Below are 26,008 nucleotides of genomic sequence, written 5' to 3'. Positions count from 1 at the left end.
CATTACAAAATGGAAATTGTCATTAGGTGAAAACATGAATGGCAAAATAGGAACTCACTGTATAGAGCATATACCTGTTTTTGCTTAAAAATGGCTTTCCAAATACAGGGTGAGTAAAAAAAAAAATGTCGGGACTATTGTTTCAGTGAAGTTCTGCATGTAGCACATTCAAAATCTAGGATACGAAAGCCCAATTTATAAACTTTGTTGTAGAATAAGGATCATTAAAATCACTCATGTACTTTTCAAGTTACGGAATTTTAAACGCAACCACCGTTTTAAGGCTCTGTTCACGGATCAAAAAAACGTTCAGTGTTCTTTCAGCAAAACGAAAACAAATCACATTGGGATGTGTGTGAATTGTTTTCGTTTTGCTGAAAAAACGCACACTTTTGTGTGATCCGTGGACAGAACTTTAAAACATTGGTTGTGTTTAAAATTCCGTAACTTGAAAAGTACATGAGTAGTTTGAATGATTCTTGTACTAAAAGATATGAATTGGGCTTTCATATCCTAGATTTTCAAAGTGCTACATGAAGAACTTCACTAAAACAATGGTCCTGACATTTGGGTTTCGTTTTTTTTTTACTCACCCTGCAGAGGAAAACTTCAAAACAAAAACAAAGCCGAACCGATTCAAGAACAAAAAAATATATTAGAGAATTTACTGTGTGTTGTGCATTCATGCAAAATCTACATCAGAGAAAACTTGAACAGACTCGCTACAGTCCATTGGTCGTTTTTCACAAGTTCATTCCTCAATTCCTAAACACATTACAGCAAATGGGGAAAATACGAGCATTTTCTATTTCTTGTGGGCGGAAGAACCTAGTGTGGGGGAGGGGGAGATGAAATGCCACAACCTCATTAGCTCACTTCAGTATTCTAAGTTTGATTAATTTCATCAAAGTGTCTCTTCATCTATTGGACATACGGCAAAATAAACCCATCTCGTGAAAACAACACGAAATCATAATTTAAACATAATATTCGAAGTGTGATGTGTGTGGTGTGTACTTGGAGATCATCAAACACCGCTAAATTTCCAAGTACTTTGGTTATTGTATAACAGACCACAGATAATGTATGATCTCCCGATAAGATGTGTGTTTGCCGATGCAATTTCGCTAGCGTGACACACTTGTTAGCATTCCTCCCAGGGCGGATACCCGAGTATGTCAATAGTTCGTGCAATGCTCGTGGGATGCAACAAGCGAATTTCTCCCTGGAGAAACACGGGGGTCGAGGTAATGTTGACTTTTCCGGCTTTGCCTCTTAATAAGAAGCAAATCTCCGCTATTCGAAATGACGTGCGTTAATTGAATTGAATCGTCTGGAGTTATTTACACATGCATTAGCGACTGGGCTTTTGGCAAGTTTTCTTTTAGTGCATAGGTTTATTTCTAACCTCTGTGCTTTTACCGTAGTATCCAATTTGTTTTCCATGGAAAAGGCTTATAAGTCTTTTTGACGTTGTGAATTAACGTTTTCTGCTCATAACAGCTTTTTAAGCGCGATTGGAATGGAGTAAATCACAAATCAGTTCGAAAAATCGCAAGACAAAACACAAGTCAGGTTAGTAATATGTCGATTGCAAGTCAATCAAGTAAATTAAAGTCAATCGCTATTCACTTCACAGAGAATGAACAATGACAAAGTTATGGCTCGCATTTCATTGACATGATCTTAGACTTAGTGATGTACTAACTAAGGACTGACGTGTAATCGATAAGAATGCATTCGCTTCTGATCTACAAACTCAGTTGAAACAATGTCTAAGGGTGTGCTTGGTGTTTAATTTTAGCGCAATAAAACAATAGAATGTCGTAGGCCTATAATTCGCACACTGAGAATGCCAGGTGTGTCGCATGCATCACGAATGATAATGGCAAAATTGCTTTCACATTGTACACAAGTTATTTAAATTCGATGACCATAACAGAGGCATTCCCTTTATCATTGTTCAATCCCTGTAACCTGTTTTGAATTGACTTGTGAGTTGAACTTGTGATTGTCTCCGTAAACCTTATTCACGAATCGACCATATTAAATTGAAAGCGAGGGAAACTCTTAATTTTGGGAACTTGTGAGTAAAAGCAATGAAATATAGGCTTATTACAAATTAAAGGGCCCATGAAGTGAATATTTTTTAGGAACATATTTTGTGCTACTTTCTGATCCTCTTATGTGTATGAAAACTATTTGAAATCCCTTTTTGGTTAATTTTACTGAAAATTGCACATCTTTAAACATTTAACATTTTCAATGCTTTTCCTGACATATGAGGGCGCTGTTGCTGTGATGTCATTTCAGTAAGACACTGTTCATATAAGGTGTTTTCTGTTGAAATTGTGAAACCAAAAATGTGCTAATTGAAGATTTCACATTTGTGAGAATTTGCTAATTGGCTTACTGCTGTGAACTGACACAACGAATCACTAAACAAAAGAAAGTTTACAACTGCAAAGTATCCAAAATTCTGGCATCTTTTTGTGCACAAACCAATTGCAACATTGAGGTTTCTGCCTGATATGACATCACGCTTTTGCTCATGAATATGGAAATTAGCATTAGCATAAAAACCAAAAAAGGCACCAAAATAACCTTGAAAACAGCAAAATGAAAATGGAAAATAAGGTTAAATGAGACACCAAGGTGCATTTTCAAAGACTGCATTAAAAAATTAACATTTCTTGGGCCCTTATACACCAGTCTGCTCTGATGAATAATAAAAAAAAATGTGATTAAACAAAACCTTATGTGTTAAGCCTTATTAAAACAACATGTAAATGAGGTCAGATTCACTGCAATCAATTAACACTCAATTAACAGTTTACAATTTATAAAATATAGACTCGGGGAACACGATAAAAAAAAACTTGCTTCCTCGTGAATATAGAGGTATATTTACTCTGGATACATTTATTGTCATGGATGACGGGAATACCATGCAGCACAACAGGTGCACACGATACAAGATTCATTGTAGAAAACTTGTTTAAACTACAGTGGGTTTATTTGGCCTGACGGTTAAGTAGTATATGAGAGACGCTTTTCAAGACATTATGGTAGAGGTAACTTACCAGAGACTTCACTGGCCGCCTGTACGAGTTGTAGCGTGGTGGTGTCATCGTAACATCCATGTGTTATAAAGCTGTCCTCAACTCCAGCACTCTCTCTGAAACAACCAATGAGACAATACAGAGATGTTAAACAAACGTCTGATCTGATGCTAGACTGCTAAGGTCAGCACTCAACATCAGCTGGAAGAGTCACACAACCAATCAAGAGCTCTACGGACAACTACCGAAAGTAACAACTACTATCAAGAAGAGACGGCTCCAGTTTGCAGGGCATTACAGAAGATCCAGCAATCAACCAGTGGCCAGCTTGATTCTCTGGCAGCCAACCCAAGGGAAGCGAAACGTGGGACGACCAATGACTACATATGTTGATACACTGTGCCAAGACACCCAGCTACAAACAAATAGTTGCATGATAGAAAGACAATGCTGGAGAGCCATCACTAATTTTTCGATGGAAGTCGCCAGAGTAAGTAAGAGTAAGTTGCATGGTGAAGTTAGCAATAAGAATAACTTTCGGAGAGTTTGCTCTGCCCATTCTAATTATGAGGTCTACTATGTAATTCTGTTGTATGAAACATTTGGATTTTGCCTGTTTTTTCTTTTGTCTAACAGAGATTTTAGACAAACATCTGAACTTATATTCCGCCCGTCCTTAGTGGGCGGTCTAATGTTTGGCAGCGTTCGAGCGTGTTACTTGTGCTAACTCGTGCTAATACGCCTCCCGCTCACACAAAGAGTGTACTAGAGTGACGAAGAGTAATGCGCACGCAAGATTTTCCTGCACCCGCGAGTATGAAGAGTAACACCCTCGAACGCACCCTTTAAGTCTGTTTTACGTAACCTTTGGGTTTTGCATGCTTTGTCTTTTGTCCGGATAAGGAGGATCGTATCCTCATGCATGGTCCGGCCGGCAAAGCCAGGCCGGCAAAGCCAGACTGCCCGGGCCCCACTTGTGGTCTTTTTGGGACCTCCATTTAAAAATGGTAATCTTTGCTTGTCGTTTGAACACAAAGGGCAAATATAACATTACCACATGACTATACTTCCATGGCTTCAGAGCAATGACGAAATTGACGGCTTGTAGCCACGCAACGGGACCAAAAGCTGCCCACTCTATGCTGATACGTCAAATTAGTTCACTAAATAATTAAAATTACTCACGATTTCGCATCTGTTACAGGTTCAAGATGTCAATGGCAGACGATTAATCTTTTACCCATTTTCAGTGCTCCATTATCAGGATTAAAATGTTTTTAAAAAAAAAATTAAATTAAACATTACCCAAAGTTGAATAAACATTCCCTCTCATATATAATACATATCGTAAAAGTGCAGTAATAGACAAAAGCTGTTGCCAGTTCACGCAAATTCATGTAAACTCATAGCAATTACCCATTCAAAAAGGTGTATAATATTTGTCAGGAGGTCAATAATGATGTATCGTACCCCTCATCTCCTTCGTCTCCAAGTCTCATGTTGAGGGTCATAATGGACAAATGATGTTTGATCGACTCATTAGCTGACGCTGCTCAGCTAATTGAGCTGCCGTTAATGGATTGAGCTTGCGAGTGGCCGTTGGTTTGTCATCCGATAGGTCTGCTGGTTGCCTGTAGTACGTCTAACTCATATTGAGTTCCATACATAACCTTCGGCAGTTTGTGGTAAAGCTTTTGATAAACTCGTCTTCTTCGAGAGATTCCTGTTCCCTAATCTTCACACAAAGTAGTCAGGTGCTACACGGCCAAACTTGCACCAAATTGACTTATATAGGGTGAGTCAGCATGATCTGAAACAAAGTTCACCATTTTTTTTGTGGTGGCAAATAGAGTACATTGAGAAAAACACCGAGTGTTTCATATGAATGGTAATAACCTTGTCTTTCACAGGAATTGTTTTTCTTCAAATTAATGGTTGTGGTGAAATATGCCATTTCCATGGAAGTGGCTCATTTTCCAGTACGAACACAGAATTGGTTTTGCCTTTTGTGTCAATAACTTCAAGTGAGTCAGTCACCATGAGTAGGTTTTGATTTATCAGTACGCGATTTCAATACATTTCTTACATTTTGTACTTTCATTTCTCTTCAAAAGAAGTCCACATTGGGTCGGTTTTAACCATTCTGTGTCCCTTAAAACGGGTTGTCTGAGAACACAACCGCCAATTCGGAAGCCCAATCAGACAGGGAGTGACTGCACTCTGGCGTGCAAGCGTGACATGCATACATGACAGTCCTAAGACACTCGGGGAATCCATCAATAAACTGGTCAGACGTCGCGGTACGAGCATCCGTCGAAATGATTAAAAACAGGCCAGCAGGAGAAAAAGGGAGAACCACGTGCCTGTTACACTCTTAATCATGATTTCCTGGAACTACTTGCGGTTTAAGGATATATTGGCAGTAACTAAGGGGAGCATGAACAATTAAACAGGTGGTCACTGAGGGTTTTACCTTGAGCTACCCATCAAAACCCTGTTAAACCTTGTAAAAACTGGAGGTCATGGTTTTACTCATGGTTTTACCCTGAGGTCACACCACGAAACCCTGTTAAACATTGTAATTTATTGAGGTAAGCCTCAACCTATAGGCAGTAACTCGAGGGCTTACCCTGAGGTACCCATAAAAACCCTGTTAAACCTTGTAAGAGCTTTAGTTAAACCTCAACTTATAGGCAGTAACTCGAGGGCTTTCCCTGAGGTACCCCTAAAAATCTTGTTAAATATTGTAAAAGCTGGAGGTAAACCTCAAGTTATACGCGGTAGCTGGAGGTTTTACCCTGAGGTACCCCACAAAACCGTGTTAAAACCTCAAGGTAAATTTCTAGTTACGGCCTGTTCAATTTAGCATTCTCCTATAATTTGGTTACCGTCTTGTGTTCTATGTCCTTTGTTACGTTCTTTGTGGTATGACACTGTGAGAAGTCTACAAACACTTTATACTTCACTTTCATCCCTTTGTGTTAAAAGCGTTATCGCAATAACAAAACTTTGAACAAATTGAATCCTGTCAATGTATTACATTCTGCATACTGTAAACACGCAACGTACTATTGTCACCTTGGGAACAGATTAATATGAGTTCATCAGGTTATTGATCGCCAGTTCTAATTCTCCAATGAGTGTGCATGTGATCTAAACACGTGATAACTGGTTTTGTTTTTTTAATGAATGGCACAAGTCGTAAATAATTCTGCTTCCTTTACGTTCATAGGAAAAGGAAATTAAAAAAGACTGCCTGAGTTTTAAATAATTCATTTAATCTACATCATGTAGTACTGGTAACAGATTCGCTGAATGATACGCCCAGTGGACTTTGAATGACGTTACTGCATTGATATAGACGTCATATCGGGGGAAAATATCGGCTCGTGACTACCAAATAAAGTATATCTAATACACTGTACACTTAAAGTTCCATTTCGGTGAATTGTTTAATCTGTCTTTATTAGTGAGTGAATCAAGATGCTTTTGCAATTGAGATTCTTCCTCTCCCAAAGACACGATCAATTACAAGAATTAACCAACAAAAATTGGTATGCAGTTAGCAATAACGTAAACCTCTGTTTTTCCGCGATCGTACATTTCATTACATGATAAATTGGCCAGCCAACGCACGCCCGACTTCCTCTCAAAGATGTATACAAATCCATTAGGTGAGTCAGTGGTGATGCAGGCCAGACCGTATGGGTAAAAGCTAGCCCTGCAGAATGGGACCACATCTTTTTCCCTTTGTGTATTCCGCAAGTGATATTTAATTAACAGCCTTTCTTACTCATTACTCGCTCCATAACACCGGTTGCCATAGTGTTACCGAAGACCTACAGGAAACATGCCGCTGGCTGAAAGGGAGGGGGGAGGGCCTGGTACATCCCTGCATGTTTCCATGCCGTTGCCATGGTTACCCAAGTAACAAAACGGCAAGCCGCGATGTGGAAACAAAAGGTTTGGTTCCTTGACGAACGAACAAAAGTCACCAATTTAATGTGCGTATCCTAAGCTCACGAGGCGTCAACTAATGGGCAATAAACTGACAAGGTCGCATTACATGACTTGGTGCACGTAATACGGAAACAGATACCACACTTTACACTATATCTGTAACTCTATCACTCTACATGTAGTATGATGAAAAACCCTCGTAGCAAAACTTCAAACATAACTGTGTTTAGTGGAAGTATGCCGTTCTGTGTGGGTTTTTTTTTTGGGGGGGGGGGGGCACCCTGTACTAGTACAGGGTCCCCCCCAAAAAACAAACACAACCAAACGGCATACTTCCACTACTACCAACCCTAACCAATGGAAGAAATATGATATAAATTATGTAGCCTATTTTTTGAAGCAGTCATCTTTCATGAGTGCCTTGGAGGTGTTAAACACTATGTTTAAGACTACTTGGTTGGAGTTCGGATGCTGATAATTACCGAGCCAAAGGCGAGGGTTATTATCAGCATCCAGACTCCAACCAGTCTTAAACATAGTGTTTAACACCGTTCAAGCACATATTTATTCCCATTCATAAATACCTATTCGGTAAAAATAATCAAAACTTTTCGGTCCTAAAGTCAAAAATAAAATGATCGCGAAAACACGTACTGCACGTTGTGAATAACAACACCAAGTACACGATATAAATCCATTTCTAGCCAATTGCGGTATCGAATCAGGATGCAGGTAGGAAGTTTCCTATCCAGGGTTTACTATTGGAAACAACGTTGGAAATAAAGTAAGCACTGGGGACGAGGTTGAGTACGTTGTGATTTTTTTTCAAAGAGAAGGGTTTCTTCAACCTCGTCCCCCGGGTGTCGAGCAGTACGCGCCCATCACTACCCGCTCTCTCACCCTGGTATTGGATCATTTGCATGTGCAAGATTTTTGAACACGTATGCAAATGAGGAATAGTCTGGTGCAAGCATGTGCGTTACATTAGCGTTTGTTTTTGTATGCGGTGCCTAGGGTGAAAACCATAGTCAATTCGTCGCAGCGCGAGCATGGCGTGAGTTACCAAAAAACAGGATTTTATTTTAATTAAACTGTTACGATCTTAACGAGACAACATGCAGTATCACATTTCTTATTAATATTGACAAATTGAAAAGGAAATGAGTATTTTCGAGAAGGCGTGGACGAATATGATCGCAAAACACGAACTGCACGTTGTGAATAACAACACCAAGTACGCGGTAAAAATCCATTACTAGCCAATTGCGGTATCGAATCAGGATATTGGAAGAAAGTTTCCTATCCAGGGCTTACTATTGGAAACGAGGTTGGAAATAAAATAAGCACTGGGGACGAGGTTGGGGTTGCTTGCACTGATCTCTTTAAAAAAATCTGAATAACCCATTGGCTGTTAGAAGTGAAGTCACCGTCCACCATGTTACGACTCCCATGGCAATGGAATTGTAAACAAATCTATCCTGATTCAACCGCAATCTTTACCTATATTATTGAATGTATTAATTAATCAGTCCAAATTAATTTGCGACAAATCTTTGTTTATTAAATCCTGCTGAAAAAAAGTGTTAAAATACTTAAATCGTTTCTTCTTATTTTTTTTAAATTATAAGTGTACGATGGGAGTGGGTATACTGGTTCCCGTCACATCTTCGAATTGAGAGATTTGGAACCAGCCCGTAGCTTCAAATGTGTGTTCAGCGCGTAATATGGCCAATGAGCTACCACGATTTGGAGATCAGTGGTTGTTTGGGCCCCACGCGTAGCTTGCTCTATATACGTTCAGTTTGTATGAAGCAGCTTAAGCTGAAATTCTGCTCACAAAAGTAAAGTCTATCACAAACATGGTATAAGCCAATGTATATTGGTTTAAGTGTTTGGGGCTCTCAGCTGTTTCGCTTTCCTGGTCCTACTATTTGGGCTTCATTTTTTTCTCTCACCTTCTATTACAGAGGTAACAAGTTATGTGTTTTTGGCATACATGAACGTGTACATCTAGCGCATGTATTACGAATGGGATACGTCCGTCAACGTCACAAAATGGCAACACACATGACAATGTTTGTTTGCCGTATGCGACACTAAACACCAGAACTTTTGCCGTGCTTCATAACGTGAAAGAAAGAGGGGAAAGTCTTTGGAACGTTCCAAACTTGCTTAAAATTTATAAACAAGTTTAATTAGACGTAACGCCATTTATTATAATACTAACCAAACACTTCAGATGCGTGATTATCTCTTTTAATTCTGCTTGGCCCTACCCTGACGTCATGTTGATGTTTCTTTTTTCTTTTCTTTTGTCAACTTAATTTCATAAAAAAAATATTATTCAAATTCAAAAGCCAATTTAGACTTAAGGGCCTCGTTCACAGGAATTATAGCGCAGGTGTGACGTATTGGTCAACTTCCAGTACTTTTTAAGCTCTTGGTGGTCGGTCGGTCGGTCGGTCGGTCGGATGGTATGTCTGTCTGTCCCCGGAAAATGGACCAAAAGTATGGTGTTCCATGTGTGTCATCGGCGTGGCATTATTCGGCGTCGCATTTTTTTCAGCTCTGCCAGGGATCACTTTGATCGATTTCATGCAAAACTTCTTGCAACACGGCCAGAGCCTATTGTGCAGTCGCACTTGTTAAATTACTCTCTTCAACTATAGGAGCTGCATGGCAAGTAGCAGTCTGCAGTACCCCGTAATACAGATGCCATAATGCTTGACAAGAACACTCATTCCGGCTTTTCGTTGCAGATTCCGGGCTTACAGTAAACACAAGTTTGGAACTTTGGACGGTTTATGTAGTCAGCTGAGGTATGACTCGGCCATTTGTGTGTGATTGATGTAAATACTGCGGCATCAGTTGAGGAAAATAGAGTGATGCATTTCTACAGAGCTTGGGGTTTTAGAGCTAAGATTAAAGGAGTCTTTATAAACAAAATGGACTTTTACTAGAAATGTGTGTACATTACATCGGTAATTATTTACAAAGCCAAATGTTAAATGACCGAATACAGCTACCTGAGTAGCACTTTGCTGCTGCACATCGATATTAAAGTCGTCAGTTCTACGCTAATTTCCAATCAGGCATTGCAGATCATAAAAGTCGCTATAGAGAGTGTGACAGTCACATTTAAAACAGATTGAGATCGGGTACCATCCGAGTAAACAATAGCTGTTTATGTTTAACCAAGAATAGTCAAAAGTGATTGGTAACGGAATGAGGACAAAAAGGGTGATTTTTTTAATTGATTATCAGGACTTGATCAAACACAATATTGGGAAGAAAATTCAGTTTTGTGGAAAAAATGAAAATGTTAAATTCATTACGATTTGAACCCGCAATCTGCAGCATTCAATACCACATATTTAGCACAGCACGCTGTAGCGAAACCACACTGACCGCCGTGGAATATCCGGTTCGTTAGTGTGACGTCACTTTAGGTTAAACCACGCCCATTGCCATTATGTAGCATTGGAATCATTGGAACCGGAAGCTAACGCAACCAATCGTTTCTAGATAGGCGGGCTTCCAATTTTCTGTAGATGAAATATCCCGTCAAACAGACAGATGATTATTGGGTACCAAGAAGTTTACACTTGCACTTGCTTGAATGAACTTCTAGTGGCAAGGTCGGCGCCAACTTTTCATTTCTGACGTTTTTATTTTGAGGGTTTGTCTGTCACGAATGTAAGCACTGTGGTTGTTGCCAGTTTTTGTATGTGACACAAACCTTGCTCTTACAGAACGGAACTGACGAGTTCCTTCTGGAAAAAGACGTTTGCTTGAGACTGGTGCGACGATTTGAATCTAAACTATCGAAAGTTGGTAAAAACCTGTGATTGAATTCGGAATCATGTGCCAATTCTTAATTTATTTGTTATTTTTTTAATAGAGGTACCGTCCACTCCCGAATGTTCAATACAAAGTACACAATTTTGGTGTCAAAGAGTTCAGCTAAAACGTCTTGGTGTCCTGTTGCGAATGTTTAACACGGAGTACCACGTTTAATGTAAGCGACTTCTAGCGTCAAAGAGTTCAGCTATGTTAAATACAAAGTACGCTGTGTAAACCAGTTCTGGTGTCAAAGAGTGCAGCTGAAACATGCTGTTGCCCAGTTGCGAATGTTGAATAGGGCCTACAAAGTACATTGTGTAAATGAGTTTTGGTGTGAAAGAGTTTAGCTAAAACGTTTCCGTGTCGTGTAGCGAATGTTAAATACAAAGTACACAGTGTTTGTGTCAAAGAGTTAAGTTAAAACGTTGTGGTGTTCAGTCCCGAATGTTCAAAACAAGTACACTGTGTAAACAAGTTTTGGTGTCAAAGAGTTCAGCAAAAACGTTTTGGTGTTTTGTCCCGAATATTCAATACAAAGTACCTTGTTTGGTGAAGACAAGTTTTGGTGTCAAAGAGTTCAGCTAAATCGTTTTTGGTGCTTTGTCCCGAATGTTCAATACAAAGTACATTGTCTATTGTAGACGAGTTTTGGTGTCAAATAGTTCAGCTCAAAACGTTTTGGTATCAAGTCGCTAATGTTTAATACAAAGTACACGGTGTTTGTGTCAAAGAGTTAAGTTAAAACGTTGTGGTGTTCAGTCCCGCGAGTATATTTGCTATACGGGATTTTTACCAACAGCCCCCCCCCCAAAAAAAAAATGTAAATTTGACATGCAATCAGATAGCTGCAAGTTTTTTAAATTGATTTATATTGGAAGAAAAACATTCGACCTCCAACATGATTTTACCGCTCAAAAACTAATCAAAGCTGGAGGTCTAGATCATGTGTTCAGTTAAATCGTGCGGCTTTGAGTTTTTTTATTTGATTTATATTGGAAGAGAAACATTCGACCTCCAACTTGATTTTACCGCTCAAAAACTAATAAAAGCTGGAGGTCTAGATCATGTGTTCAGTTAAATCGTGCGGCTTTGAGTTCATATGAGTTCCATTTAAAGCAGCGGATTCTCTCGAAGCATGAAATGCTGACGTATTTTCTCTTGGCTGGTCATCATCGGCGTTTAGTTATCGATCACTCTTTCTGAAGGTTTGTTTCCTTAGGTGAACAATGATCGAGAATGTAAATTTGACATGCCATCAGATAGCTGCAGTTTTTTTTTAAATTGATTTATATTGGAAGAGAAACATTCGACCTCCAACTTGATTTTACCGCTCAAAAACTAATAAAAGCTGGAGGTCTAGATCATGTGTTCAGTTAAATCGTGCGGCTTTGAGTTCATATGAGTTCCATTTAAAGCAACGGATTCTCTCGAAGCATGAAATGCTGACTTATTTCCTCTTGGCTGGTCATCATCGGCGTTTAGTTATCGATCACTCTTTCTGAAGGTTTATTTTCTGAGGTGAACAATGCTCAAGATCAAAATGAGGTTCCGAAGAAACTCCAGGGCCAACTTTAAAGTTCGGACCAACTTCGTTTAATATGGTGTTGTAGTCAGAGCCATTATGGTCGCTTTTCATATTTTGTTGGTTAAGAACAACAATGTTTCTTTCCCATTTGTTCCCTTCAATTTGTATTTCCTTTTGAGCGATACAAAAAGTTATCGCAGATTTTACGATATTTTCTATCTCGAATAAAATGTTGTTAGAAAGTTTGTGGACAAATGAGAAAGGGAAACTACAAATCAATTATGATTTTGGTTAAAGGTAAAGTCCATCATTTGTAATTTGTGCATTTTGTTCGTTTGAAGCAACAAAAGTGCTCAAAATTTAAAGAAGGGTGCTGAACAACTAGCCTCAGATGAAGTTTCAGCTCAGCTTCAGCTGTATATTTTGAGAAAAACAACATTCTAGGATCTCGGTTTTCAAATCAAAAGTTGCTGAATCATGTTTTGAATTGGGCCTGAATTCAGCGTCCGCGACACGTTCTCACTGAGCCGATTGCAGCTACGCGATGTCACGCACCGATCCGACGAATTATAGCAACTATGCGCGCGTGTGCGTCGTGTCAACGCTTGTGCGCGCTTCACCGAATAAAAATGAACTACTGACGGAAATTTCCAACGGTGCTTCTTAAGAAGCACCGTTGGATTTTTTTTTCGTTGATTTCTTCAAAATGACAGCTTGCCAGAAAGAATAATTTCACAGGGAGTTTAGTCCCCTTACTATCATTCAACCAAGTATGTTTTTGAACAATAATTACGCCAGTTGTTTTTGGGATAGCTGCAAATGATGGACACTGGCTTTAATGGTCTCGGGTCTTTGGTGTACCCTTTACTTGCACGGTTGATTCCAAGCTTAAATGGTTTCAGTCCGTTTAATTCACAGAATCTTTGGCACTTATTCGTTACTATTCAAAATTAACAATTTGGTTTCCAATGTTTGTACTTTCTGTAATAATTAAGAAAGAAACCCTCCTTCGCATATTTTGTAATTGTCATTATGTTGTTTCTTTCTGGAATTCAATTATAGACTTGATCCAGGACAAACCTAATATTGGTCTCGCGTTAGACGATGAGCTTCTTTGTTGGTATTATCGATACAAGATTTAAATGTCTTAATCTCATTGTTTTTTAATTACTCGATTTCACATTTATAATATGAAACTGAACGATAAACGTACTTCAATTGCAGCTTAAAGAAAGGATCTCAAGAGGTAATATATCTGTGAAATTTGTATGTGTGTTGTCAATGGGGTTTCCCAGAAAATGGGAAAATTATTCTGTACTTTGTCGAAAGTTATCCCATTCGTAACCGCTTTCAATCTGTCATTACAATATCACTACAAGAGGTTAATTTATAGTCAGTATATGTACCTGTGCAGGGCGAGTAAAAAAAAAAACGGAACCCAAAAACAAAGAAAAATATTTCATATAAAAAAACCAATGTAGCACCAAAATTAATGATGACTTGGAAACCCATTAATTATTAAACTATTTTTAAGTCAGAAAATTATTTCAATTGCTCTACACGTTAATATGTTATCACTATTTAAAAGAAGTAACTCTAAAAATCAGTTACGTCAAAAAAAAAACCATGTATCTTGTGTTCTGACTGTTTCGAACAACAACGAAAAGGACACAGAATACTTGTTTCAACAACTGTAGTGCACAAAATCTTTATTAAAAACCCTGTTTTGGCTAATATGTTAAATAAAAAAAATCTACTTTTTTTTTTAGAGACAGGCCTTCGAAAGACTTTGTTCAATATTTTTATCGCTGGTGATGTTTGAAGACAATTGTAACGACAATTCTTGAAATTGCATTTTTTGACGAAACAGATACAGGGTAATTTCGTTCAAATGGTGATATAATTTAAACGGATTAAGCAATTGAAGGAAGTGGTTATATCCAAAAGCAGTTTATTAAATTGGCTTACCAGTCATAATTATTGTTGGTGCTACAAACTTTTTCTAAATATGAAATCTAGTTTTGGGGGTTTGGGTTCCGCTTTTTTTTAAACTCACCCCGTATGTCATTGGATGAGAGGTGATTAAAGAGAAAAACAATTTATTAAAAAAATAAAACAGCAAAAAAGGCAACACCTGTAATCTTCTTTTCTTAATGTCAGTTTGATGGACTTGAACTGGGAAAAAAACACGCGGTTCTTTAATATCACTGTGGACAAAAGCGATTGCATTATCAGAAACGGTATGAAACAAATTGATCTACCCAAAGCAGAAACAAAAGTATTAAATTGATTGCCTCGTAGGGCACTCGAGGTCGGTAGAAGTATCCGATATTGTGTTTAAGTCAAAGGCACAAGAAATTACAGGTCTTGTTTCTTTCTTGGTTGGTTGGCGTTCAGTCATGCACGCAACACGTCCAAATTGGTTACTGGCATTTGCTTTAATGTTCGGTTCTCAAAGCAATCAGAGGGAGAGAGAATCCGGGCTCTGACCGTCGATCAAAGACAAGTCGGGGTTTAGAAGAAAAAAATTGTAAGGTATTAATCGTGGACGCTGTGCTCAAATACGTAAACATAGGACGAACATTCTTGATTAAATTGCAATGTTTTTTTCTGACACTGTGAGTTTTTTGTTTGTTTATTGAACACCGTGACCTTTGACATCAAAGGAGGAAATGTAAGAAACAGACTTTGAAACCTTTTCAATGCTGATTGCAATGTCGTCTATATGTTCGTGTGTGTTATTGCCTGCAATCTTTAGGAGGTAGAGTGGTTTGTATACAAAGACAAATACCATTGTCCCTGTACGTCACCTGTTAGCAGAGTTGCTGACTCAAGTCATGTGACTTGGACTCGAGTCGGACTCGAGTCGCTGTTTTTGTGACTTGTGACTTGACTTGTAAATACCAGCTTTGACTTGTGACTTGACTTGGACTTGCAAACAATGACTTGTGACTTGACTTGGGATTGCAAAAAATGACTTGTTACCAACCCAAGTCAGACGCTACTCGAGCGACCCAATGGCCAATACACTTTAATTAAGCTATTATACTTTTAATTAGCTATTCGGTTTACGCCTTTTACGTGCATTAAAAAACGGACTTTGGCTTGCGCGGTTTCTACTTCGCCCAGCTGCAGCTGTAGATCATAAAATTATCAGTGAGCTGAGCTGTTACGTTGCGTACGCGTATGGCTATTGAATCTAAATAACTTCTAGCCTTTAGTACTTGACAATCTGCCCTAGACCGAATGTATATTTTCCCTAATTCCAGATCGGACATGTCTGCAATGTAAAGCTCCATGGTAACAATACAAATGTAGGCCTACATGTCAATGGGTGCGGGTCAAAGGTTTGTTGGGCGTTTAGTATACATGAAAATTGAACAATGAAGTGTTAGTATACTACATGTAATCGAGTGAGTGAAGTCTTTTTTTCATGTCATCTCAACATTTATTTCTACAATGTAAAGTAAATTTATTAAAGTATACAAAGGGCTAATATCCGACAGATATGTGATAAACTACAAGAATAGTAATTGCAACACATTGAAAAAGGGGAATTAAGGAGGCATGTTCAAAATAACTCGTAAGTTGACACGAGGTTCTTTTAGCTTATTACAGCTGGACAAAATAATGTGCAACTTGACGTGTTCTTGGACAAAGATACTTGTGACTTGACTTGTGTTTAGACCAAATGACTTGTGACTTGACTTGTGACTGGACCTAATGACTTGTGACTTGACTTGTGACTGGACCTAATGACTTGTGACTTGACTTGGACTGGCAAACAATGACTTGTGACTTGACTTGGACTTGCAAAAAATGACTTGCTGCCACCTCTGCCTGTTAGTACCTCCACATTCCGGGAGCCGTCACCTTTGTTGGGGATAATAACAGAGAGAACACCTGTGCTAAACCATGGAGCTATAAACCAGCACCTGGCCAACCCGAACAGACCTATCAACATTTCGACAGTGGCGTCATGTTACAATATAAACAGCTGAAGACAATACAATGTATATGCATGCCTTTCTACACCGGTAGGCCTATGCAGAGTCAATCAACGTTAGGCCATATGGTGAGACCAGGTGGAAGCGACACTACGGCAGGATCTTCACTGCGCCCTTTCTCCCAAATTAGCACGATTTCGTGAAAGTCGCTGCAAAGGTGCCACAGGCTTGCAACGACTACCGCGCCACTGTATTGGATTTAGGAGGGAAATCTTTGGGTTTTTGTCGTTCTCTTATCCTGTAGGTGACACAATTTCAAGGCCACTTACGTGAGTTGACACCTGAAATGCCTCTTAGGTATCAATTTTCTATCGTGTGGAGACCAGAGTGTCACGTCGAGTGCACGCACATGTACGACATTGGAAGGGGAGGGGGGGGGGGAGTACCAGCAGCTTTGGATATATGAAAACTGGGTGGGGGGGGGGCTGGACCCATATGACTAAAGAGAGCGCTGTTCAAACATATATGTTTTCACACATATAAACATGTACATAATAATATAATACCGGAGTCTTATATATATAGCGCACGTATCCACCAACAATTAGGTACACAAGAAGCTGGAAATTATGTCTATTAGTAAAGAAGGAATATACAGTTTAAGGGAAATGTCGGCACCCAATATGTAGCACCTTTATTAGGGTTTACAAGGTGCTGCGGCGCATATTGCAGCCACTGCCAGAAACACTGGGGCAAGTCCCTTCTCTTAGCGATAAGTGTTACTTTAACGTGCAACGTACACAACACACAGAACCTATACGGCTTCACGTCCCATCCGAAGGGTGAAGCAATTATGGTAAAGTGCCTTGCTCAAGAGCACAAGCACCATGTTCCCACGGTCAGGATTCGAACCCATGTACCAAGGTACACGAGTCGAATACCGTACCCATTGGACCACAGCACCCCATATATGCACATTTCGACCCAGTATTCGCAATATATTTTCCATCTCCGAGAAAAAGTCGGTGCAAAAACATTTGCGAACAACTATTACACTTTTTTTTTTAAACTATAGTGCAAATATTATAGGTACGATGGGTTAAAATGCGGGGAAGGGGGTGGCATCGTCATTGGCGACCCTACCAAACAAATATTGTGGGGGATGTAACTGTATAAACTTTTAAAAAGTTCTAAGTATTTTCAGCCCTACTGGATGGTGAATATTTCGGGGAGGAGGGGGACGACATATGCCAATGTAATCGTGTGCTGCAAATTTAACCCTAAAGGGGCCGGGTTATTTTGACCATCTCTCAGCCGGGGGGGGCGGATTCCGCCCCCCCCCCCTAAGATCTCGGCCATCGAGTGACGAAAAATTTTGAAACTCAGCACATGCATAGAGCAACTCTTCCTAAACATACCCAAGAAATGTCATGACTATCGGTCAAAGGGTTTTCGAATTATGGCTTATTAATTATTCATATGTACGAATGGCAATTCTGCTCTTTGTACACGACGTATATGCGAAAATTCAGCTTTCACGGCGCGTAGCGCGGGAAAATTTTTCGCTACGCGGCAATCCGTGGTCCGATTTTTATGTTTTTGGTATCAAAAGATGCGCAAAGCTCGAGGCTAAAAAGTCCTAACAGCTCGGGTCGCGAAAAAAAAAATCTTTTTAGAGGCTATCGCGGAAAATGTTGAGGGGGGATTCCGCTCCTCCCCCCCGCCCGGCTCCTTTAGGGTTAAATCACATCGGCTCCACACAGCCCTTGGTGCACAAAAAAAATCGTAAAGTTTAAAACGTTTCAGGGGAAATACTCCGGACCCGTTTTAATTTTCTTCATCCACATCCCATAGGCTTTGTACACGTTGTTATTGCATATCATTTAACTGACTGCATATGGACAAAACAAAACATAAACTCATAAAAAAATGTGTTATGCGAAAAAGCCCTATGTTCTGTTCATCGAACACACGTAGCTCTAGTTGTTTTTTCCTCTTTTTTTTTTAGCACTCGATGTATCCCTCTGGTTTACCTCTGGCCTCCACCCTGACCCCCTTCAAAGTAGCTCTCAATGAAAATTACACTTACAAAATAATCATTGCTCTACGCCTAGTCGTAAACAAGCTTAAATATGGTCATCTCTCAATGTCAAGTTGGCTGTTCTTAATAAATAAAAACGCATGCCGATTAAAGCTTGTCTCAAAGTGCACAACATTCGATTAATTCCCTCCCTCCGCATTGCTGTTGCTCGTGCACTTGTTTTCATAACCAGAAATATAAAGAGTATACAGTAATAGGTTAAATCAACTGAATAACGATGGATGTCTTTAGAGGTCACTACACAGGGTACGCTTAACGAGGCTGTCTTTCTGCCTCACTCACTCACAGGGTAATAATTGCTTTTATCGAGGTTCAATCTGTTCAATCGGTACGTTTTGATTTTACCTTACTTTGACTTTCCGGTATTTCTGGAAGTACAGGTCACGCGATTTCGCTTCCACGTTAATTAAAATTGATTTCTCTAAGAATGGCCTACAAACTATTAACGTAACATTACACTTGGTTCAACTCATCAACTGTTGTAAAATATAAATTTAGTCATGTCTTCCCTTAGTTCCTTTAAACATGTAATTTGATACTTAATGACGTAACGTCACAGTGATATCCACACTTGGGGATCTGGGTCTATGTTTGTTCCAAGTTTCAAGTGAATCCAATGTATATTCAGAAATAACTGAGCAAGCACAACACAGTTCCGCAAGACATCGGGTTTCACCTCAACGACATCTGGCTCCCACTTCTCCAGACTGATGGGTCTCCTATACCCTAGGTCCCCAGCTACCACCTTAGACTGATGGGTCTCCAATACCCTAGGTCCTCCCTCTACTGACACTGCAACCCTACTGTTCCACTTCAGTGGGCACCAAGCTTGTTCTAGGATCCTGTCTACTTGGCATCCTCACAGGATGCAACTTCACACTTCATTGACTTCGCCTTTTGCTACTTAAGTATTCACTTTCTTAGAATTTAGGCACTCTCCTGAAGACGGTCAGAGCATACTGACCGGAACGTCGAGTTTATACCTCTGGTTCTTTTCAGAACCATTCTCTTAGTTGAGAACTTATTCGCACATGGTGTTTCCGCAAACCTTTCATTATTGAGCAACACTGATGAACAAAATACAAACAGAAAAGCGCCACTTTGATAGGGTATTGCATGGTGGAATCAAGAAACCTGCTACCGATATAGTTCCGTATTCCCATTTCATTTCTCGGTCTGTCTCCGGGATCATAATTGTATAACATCGTTTTTCAAACAACGGAGATTGCCTACCTTATTTTGTGCCAAGCCTCGTCTCCAAATTTTTCAAGAACAAGCGCCCTCACGCAGAGATTTATGAATCCGTACTAAAAACAAAAGAAGGGAAATGTAGGTGGAAAAGTGACATAATTATTAGCACAGATTCACATGATCTTTCATTGCACATACATTCTTTACAGTTATCAATCAGGGTTTTCAAAAATCAAAAGAATTAATGTAAAAGACCCTTTCATTTTCTACGTTAATTGCTTTGGTCTACCCGGCCGGGAAAAGCGCCATCTAACAGTATAAACCTGCGTAGGTTGGAAGAACAATTAAACTCTGCCGCAAATCAACATATAATCTTTCACATCCAAACGAAATTAAACAAACTTTGGGCGAATTTTACATCAGAATTACGAATCTAAAAGAGTGACTTGTAGGCAACAGGACCCCAAATCGATCGTCGCAAAACGATTTTGTAATGTAAAAGTAGCAAGTTTTCAGTTCGGTGAAACGAGTTATAGTGTTAAGTTCATTTGTATCTTTTCAAAACGCAGAAAACGATTGCCTATTGTGTCACTGAATGTCTGAAAGCTTGTTTTTGTGTGCTTATATTTTTACAGTTCGCAACTACCATTCTGAAAAGGGTATGATCAATGTGCTCGCAACCTAAAAAAATCCCTTCCCAGTTCATCATGCACTTCAACGAGAACAGTAATTATAAGATCTTGCGTGACATTGTCTAATGACTTCAATGTAGTCCTTGCGGTGTGTCATGATTGCAAAGCGTATACCAATTAGTCTACGGCGTTACTTTCTCAATAAAAATACATGCATCACCGTTGTTCCCAAATGCATATCAGCCTTGACGAAAGCGCAGAGCTGACTATATTTTTTTTACCGGCTATTTAATGCATTACGCGTACGCTTTTGTCAACTTAATTAAACGAGTACATCAGTGACAATATTATCCGACAAGTAGATTGTATGGCCACCATTGACCATTAGTCATGCAACGGGGAGTCATGGTACTACATAACTTATGGATTAAGACTCATGCAATATTCCACTTTACTTTTGTTCGTGCTTGATAAAAGTAGTAGTAGTGCAGTCAAACGCTCTTATTCACCTCCGGTTAACTAATTCACCAAAGTTTTGAGTCATTAAAGCCGGAGTCCATCATTTGCAGCTATCCAAAAAAGTAACTGGCGTAATTATTGTTGAAAAACATACTTGTTGAAAGATAGTAAGGGGACTAAACTCCCTGTGAAATTATTATTTCTGGCAAGCTCTCATTTTGAAGAAATCAACGAAAGAAGGCATTTTCAACGGTGCGTCTTAAGAAGCACCGTAGGAAAATTTAAATTAGTAGTTCGTTTTGTTATTCGGCGCAGCGCGCGCAAGCAATGGCACGACGCACAGGCGCGAACGGTTGCTATAATTCGTCGAATCAGTGCGCGACATCGCATAAAGCTACAATAGACTGCTTGCAGATGCGTTCGATAATCGACGCGCGAAGGCGCGCAACGCCATGTTGTGGGACAAGCGTATATCTATCCATGCACATTTTGTCCCACAACATGGCGTCGCGCACCTTTTCGCGTCAATAATCGATCGCGTCTGCAAGCGGTCTATTCAAAACATGATTTAGAAACTTTTGATTTGAAATTGAGATCCTAGAATGCTGTTTTACTCAGAATATACAGCTGAAGCTCAGCTGAAACTTCATCAGGTTAGTTGTTCAGTATCCTTCATTAGATTTTGAACACTTTTGTTGCTTCAAACGAACAAAATGCACAAATTACAAATGATGGACTATGTCTTTAATGTAGCAGGCTCAAACATCCATAAAATAGAGTTTGGTCTTGAGTGGTTGAGGTTTATCATGAAGCATTTAGACGCGGACGTTAATGAAAAACGTATGATGTGAATTAACTCTTAATCAAAGCGAAAGTGAATATTTAAGGTTTTTATTTTTGTTTCTGTGTTTTCTTCTTCTTTTTTTGTTAAACGTTCAACACATACAAAGTGTTCAATTTGTTTTCTTCCAAATCAAGTAGAGCACTTTCTTTATTTCGTATTAAACTGATCACGGAATCGCTAACATACGCAAAGACATGTTACAGTTACCGTCTGAAAAAAAAAATGATTTTGCAAGTCGGCGCCTAAGATCTATGCCACTTGCTGCGGTGTAAAGTTAGAGGTTCTCGCGTGTTCATCTTAATTGAACTTGATTGGTATGGTTAAACTTAATTGATATGGTAACCAGGACAAGGAAAGCACCTGCAAGTATCGTGAAGTCCCAACAAGGGTTTTATCAACCCCCACCCCCTCCCCCCCTGAAAAAATGATGAAGTAGTTATATTATTCAATAGGACTATTCAAGTTCTTCAGTTGAGCCCCCTTCCTATAATACAGCATAACTTGTTCTCATCTCCAAGTTCAGTTTGTTTTTCATTATTCCACCATCCTGTGCCTTCTTTTCGGTAGCATAATACTCAGCGTCGTTTCGTCCGTCCCATGTACAATTTAGTATTGACAGTGTTATGGACTACACGAACTGTACTCGTGCATAAACTGGGTGATGTATTATATGCTACTGCCAAACACAATAGGTCAAACGGATATACATCAACCAGCCAATATTTTCTTTGCCCCTTCCCTACAATGTCAACAACCTTCCAAGGAAAACACGCGCGAACAACTGGGCCACCTGCCTCCTTAACAATATTATCCACAAAGTGAAACAAAATTGATGAGTTGTTCCAACTGTGCGCGTATATACTTGACGATAAAAGAAGGATTTGAGATTTTGTGTTCTTTCTCTGTGTACAAATTATTTGAATTGTACGGAAGGATTTATAGGATACGTTGCACAAAGCACCTGGTCTTTTTTTTTTTCACGGAACTTTTTTAGGTAAAGTAAAACAATCGAACCTGAATAACTTTGTATACCACTCAAGCAGCACTTATGTCAGTTGCGTATAACCAAGAGGAGGGGGCAGACGTGGTTCTAGAGCCTATGTTTTAGGGGGGCTGGTAGGGGTGGATCCAGAAATTTGTGCAGGGAGGCGTACTGAAGTGTTGACCGGTTTCTTCTCCGGACACTTAGGCCTCAGAAAATCAGTAATTGGTGGGGGGGGGGGGGGACTCCTACCATATTTTCAATGGGGAGCGCTGATCAAATCCTACAATAATGCACACTATAGGACATGTACGTTATTGTTATAAATACAATTTTCAACATTTTTCAATAGAGCTGGGGGTTGACACATAAACCACCCACTCTTGATCCGCGCCTGGCCGGCTATATAGCTAACCTTTTTTTTTTTTTTTTTGGGGGGGGGGACGGTTGGGAAGTGACGTCACCTTCTAACATTCGCTACTGCTATTTCAGCCCCCTCCCCCTTGTAGAACCGCGCCTGGGAGGGGGATAGGTTGCGGCTTCCACTCCACCACCACGCCCCTCTCAAGGCCTATGACCCCTGTGTGACCCCATTAAGAATGTTGGGAAAGCAAAGATGGGCTTTTTATTAGGCTAGAGTTTCTCAAAAACAAATGCCTATGTAGTAGGGTCGGTCGGTCGAAGAAACAATACAATAAATATCTGAAGAACAAAACAGAATTCCATCCGTGTAGATGGCTAAATTAAATGCCAAGTGCGTACTGTTGTCTCTATAGTTTTGTTTACTGTAATGAGTTTATCGTGAATCGATATCAACGTATAACATAATAAAAAAAACATTTTGACTTGCAGTCAATCTGCACCAAGCACGTCACTAACGTTTATCCAGTATTGGCAGCCATGACATGCCAGTAAAGGTATACTATAGACACCTAATAATATTGTAACGTATAGATTTGGTGATACAGTCTTTGGGATGTTTAACTATACTTATATGTTAGGATACGGTAGCTGTGGCTAAGAGCGGGATGAACGATGACTACGAAGAATACAAAGACACACTGGTATGAGCTCAGCTATATGGAGAAACTATTTTATTCTCAAGAACTCAATTAAAACCTGGTCTTGTATAATTACAGAAGTAGGAGACGGAAGACAGAATATCGTAGATGAAGACTGGCCAGAGCATAGGGCTGAATCAGCTTATGGCTATGCCTCTGTTTCCCAGGGAGAAGAAGAAGAACTCAGTGAAAGTGGGAAAATGGGGACATTTTATACAATTTCTGAGGAGCAACTTTGGGTGAAAATAGGAGATGATGTCATATAAGGAAAACATAGCTTATGACATCATTTCTGAGTAAAGGTAGACTGACCATGGACTGACGTAATGGTCAGTCTGAGGGAGTACCCTAATTTAGGTCTTACAATATGATGAGAGGCAACATCCTCTCATCTTCTGGGAATCCACTGGTTGCTATTCGCCGTACTTCGCGTAAAAATCTTGCACTCATTTTCAACAGCTTTGCAAATAACGCAGAGCCTGATAGCTTGAATTAAATATTCATTTTTGCTGATTTGTTAATTGGGGTTTTTTGTGATCGGAGTTCCACACAGGGTCGGCAGTAATAAAACGTTTTTAGTTTGGGGGGTCGTGAGCTGAAAATAGGGTCGGTCGGAAATGAGAACCAACAAAATAAAATAAAAAGGATACCTTTATTTTAAAGAAAAGGCTTTCAACCCAAACGCACCCCTGCTCGCCTTGCAATTACGCCACGGCATCATTTACATCAATTCTGTTCGTTCACACAATAGGAATGATGGCAGTGGCCTTGTCGCCACATACCTTCGACAAGCAAAATTTACATCGCGTCCCATTAATTCATTTTAACCAGAGATACCACAACTAAAAATTACGACGACCGCGTGAAAAAAAAAATCAATCAAGGACAACACATTTAGTAAATGAAGACCCAAAAAGTGTGGGGAAAAATAGGAAATGTTTTTTTTTCTTTTCGTGTAGCGCATACAAGACAACATAATGCGAATGCGTTAGGATAGCCGCGGGGCATCAGGTGATCTGCTGAAGGTAGGCCAGTCAGCCACGCAGCCCAATGAAAAAAACGGGGCTAATAAAAATGGTGCATTTCACTGTATTCTTGACCACAATTTGCTTGCTTCTTTTTTTTTTTTTTTTTGAACGACACATTTTTTCTTATACGAAACTTTTTTCAGATGAATGTCGTTTCAAACTGTATATGTTTCTTTGTAATGTTGTACAATATTTGAAATAGTTGCTTTGAGATCATGCAGTAATCTCGTATGCTTTTATTTTAATTCATTGTGGTGTATTGTATTTGTAATGTATTGTTTTTGTGTGTATAACATTAGTAGTGTATGAAGGGCCCCAATAGTAACCAGTTTTAAACTGTTTGGGCACACCCTAGGTAAAAAAAAATGCAATAAATAAATAAATAAATTAAATAAATGAACTTTGAAAATGGTAGCCTACAGCGCCCAGACGTTAGATTTGGCAAGTGATGCTGCACTGAATGCGGATTGCATATATTTGTTGCAAGACACTGCCAGTGTCTTAAAGAATCTTAACAATGCTTTTTGCATTGACAATTTCCTTTGAAATCTCATTTTAATGATTTAGTTGTGAATTTGTTACAATTTAATTCAATCCGTTCTACCACTTACTAGTACGCCTATCTTAATTCATGTCGTTTTTGTGGATTGACCGGTATTTATAATTTCGAATGGCCAAAATATTAAAAGTGGGCATCTTGAACCGTTATCAAGTATAACTGATAGTTCCTGTACGGTACAAACGCTAAAAGGATCAATTTATTTCAATTATGTTACTTTCGTAAAACAGAGAACAGTTTTGATTTCTTGTCACACAAGCATTCCTTCAAGTTTACAGCCTACGGCAGTCCTGTTATCACAACGTAGAATAAGGTCTTCAGTTGCAGTTGTAACTTCACTTACCATTTCAGAACTCCGTCAATGGAACGGCGTCCGATGTTCAACAGCTGCCGCACGTGGATAGCTCCCGTCCTCAAGCCAAATCTATTAATCGCGGTCCGTCTGGAGGGATCATCGTCATTACTTGAGCCGTGTGATGAAACGCCTTGTGCCCGCCTCCATGTAGTGACTTGCGCCAATGCGACCTGCGATGATAAATCAGCGTCCTGTCACCCTCCACGTGAGATCTCCAGGTAGCTAGCCAGCTATCTACAGTAAACGAACACACAGAAGATGATATGCACATTAGACACTGCCCGAGTTGTGTGATTGTGTTGGTCGCTTGGTGGTGCCTGCTTAAATAGCAACTAACGCTGCCTGCGTGCTTGCGTGTGTCGCGTTGGTTTCTATGGTTATCGACTACGACTTGCTGCCAAAGAGTCTGAGTCGATCTTTATAAATTGCTAATAAATGACTGCCATGTATTATACGTAA

General features: G+C 39.5%; 1 protein-coding gene across 2 annotated transcripts in view; it reads right to left on the bottom strand.

Annotated features, from left to right (window-relative positions):
* The window catches only part of LOC119723928 (guanylate cyclase soluble subunit beta-2-like), a 64,784-nt gene extending 38,995 nt beyond the window's left edge, over positions 1-25,789 (bottom strand). For both annotated transcript variants that reach the window (XM_038194836.1, XM_038194837.1), the window contains exons 1-3: positions 25,538-25,789; positions 19,672-19,745; positions 3,084-3,178 (exon numbers count right to left, since the gene is read on the bottom strand). In XM_038194836.1, coding sequence (XP_038050764.1) covers positions 3,084-3,178; positions 19,672-19,745; positions 25,538-25,540 — 172 coding nt within the window. In that variant the 5' untranslated portion in view covers positions 25,541-25,789. The remainder of the gene's footprint in view (positions 1-3,083; positions 3,179-19,671; positions 19,746-25,537) is intronic.
* Positions 25,790-26,008: the final 219 nt, after the last annotated feature.

This window comes from Patiria miniata, unplaced genomic scaffold, assembly GCF_015706575.1.
Source record: "Patiria miniata isolate m_02_andy unplaced genomic scaffold, ASM1570657v1 HiC_scaffold_17, whole genome shotgun sequence".
In the NCBI taxonomy this organism is placed as follows: Eukaryota; Metazoa; Echinodermata; class Asteroidea; order Valvatida; family Asterinidae; genus Patiria; species Patiria miniata.
The sequence above is the reverse complement of the archived record's forward strand: the minus strand, read 5'-3'. Positions and strand labels throughout refer to the sequence as shown.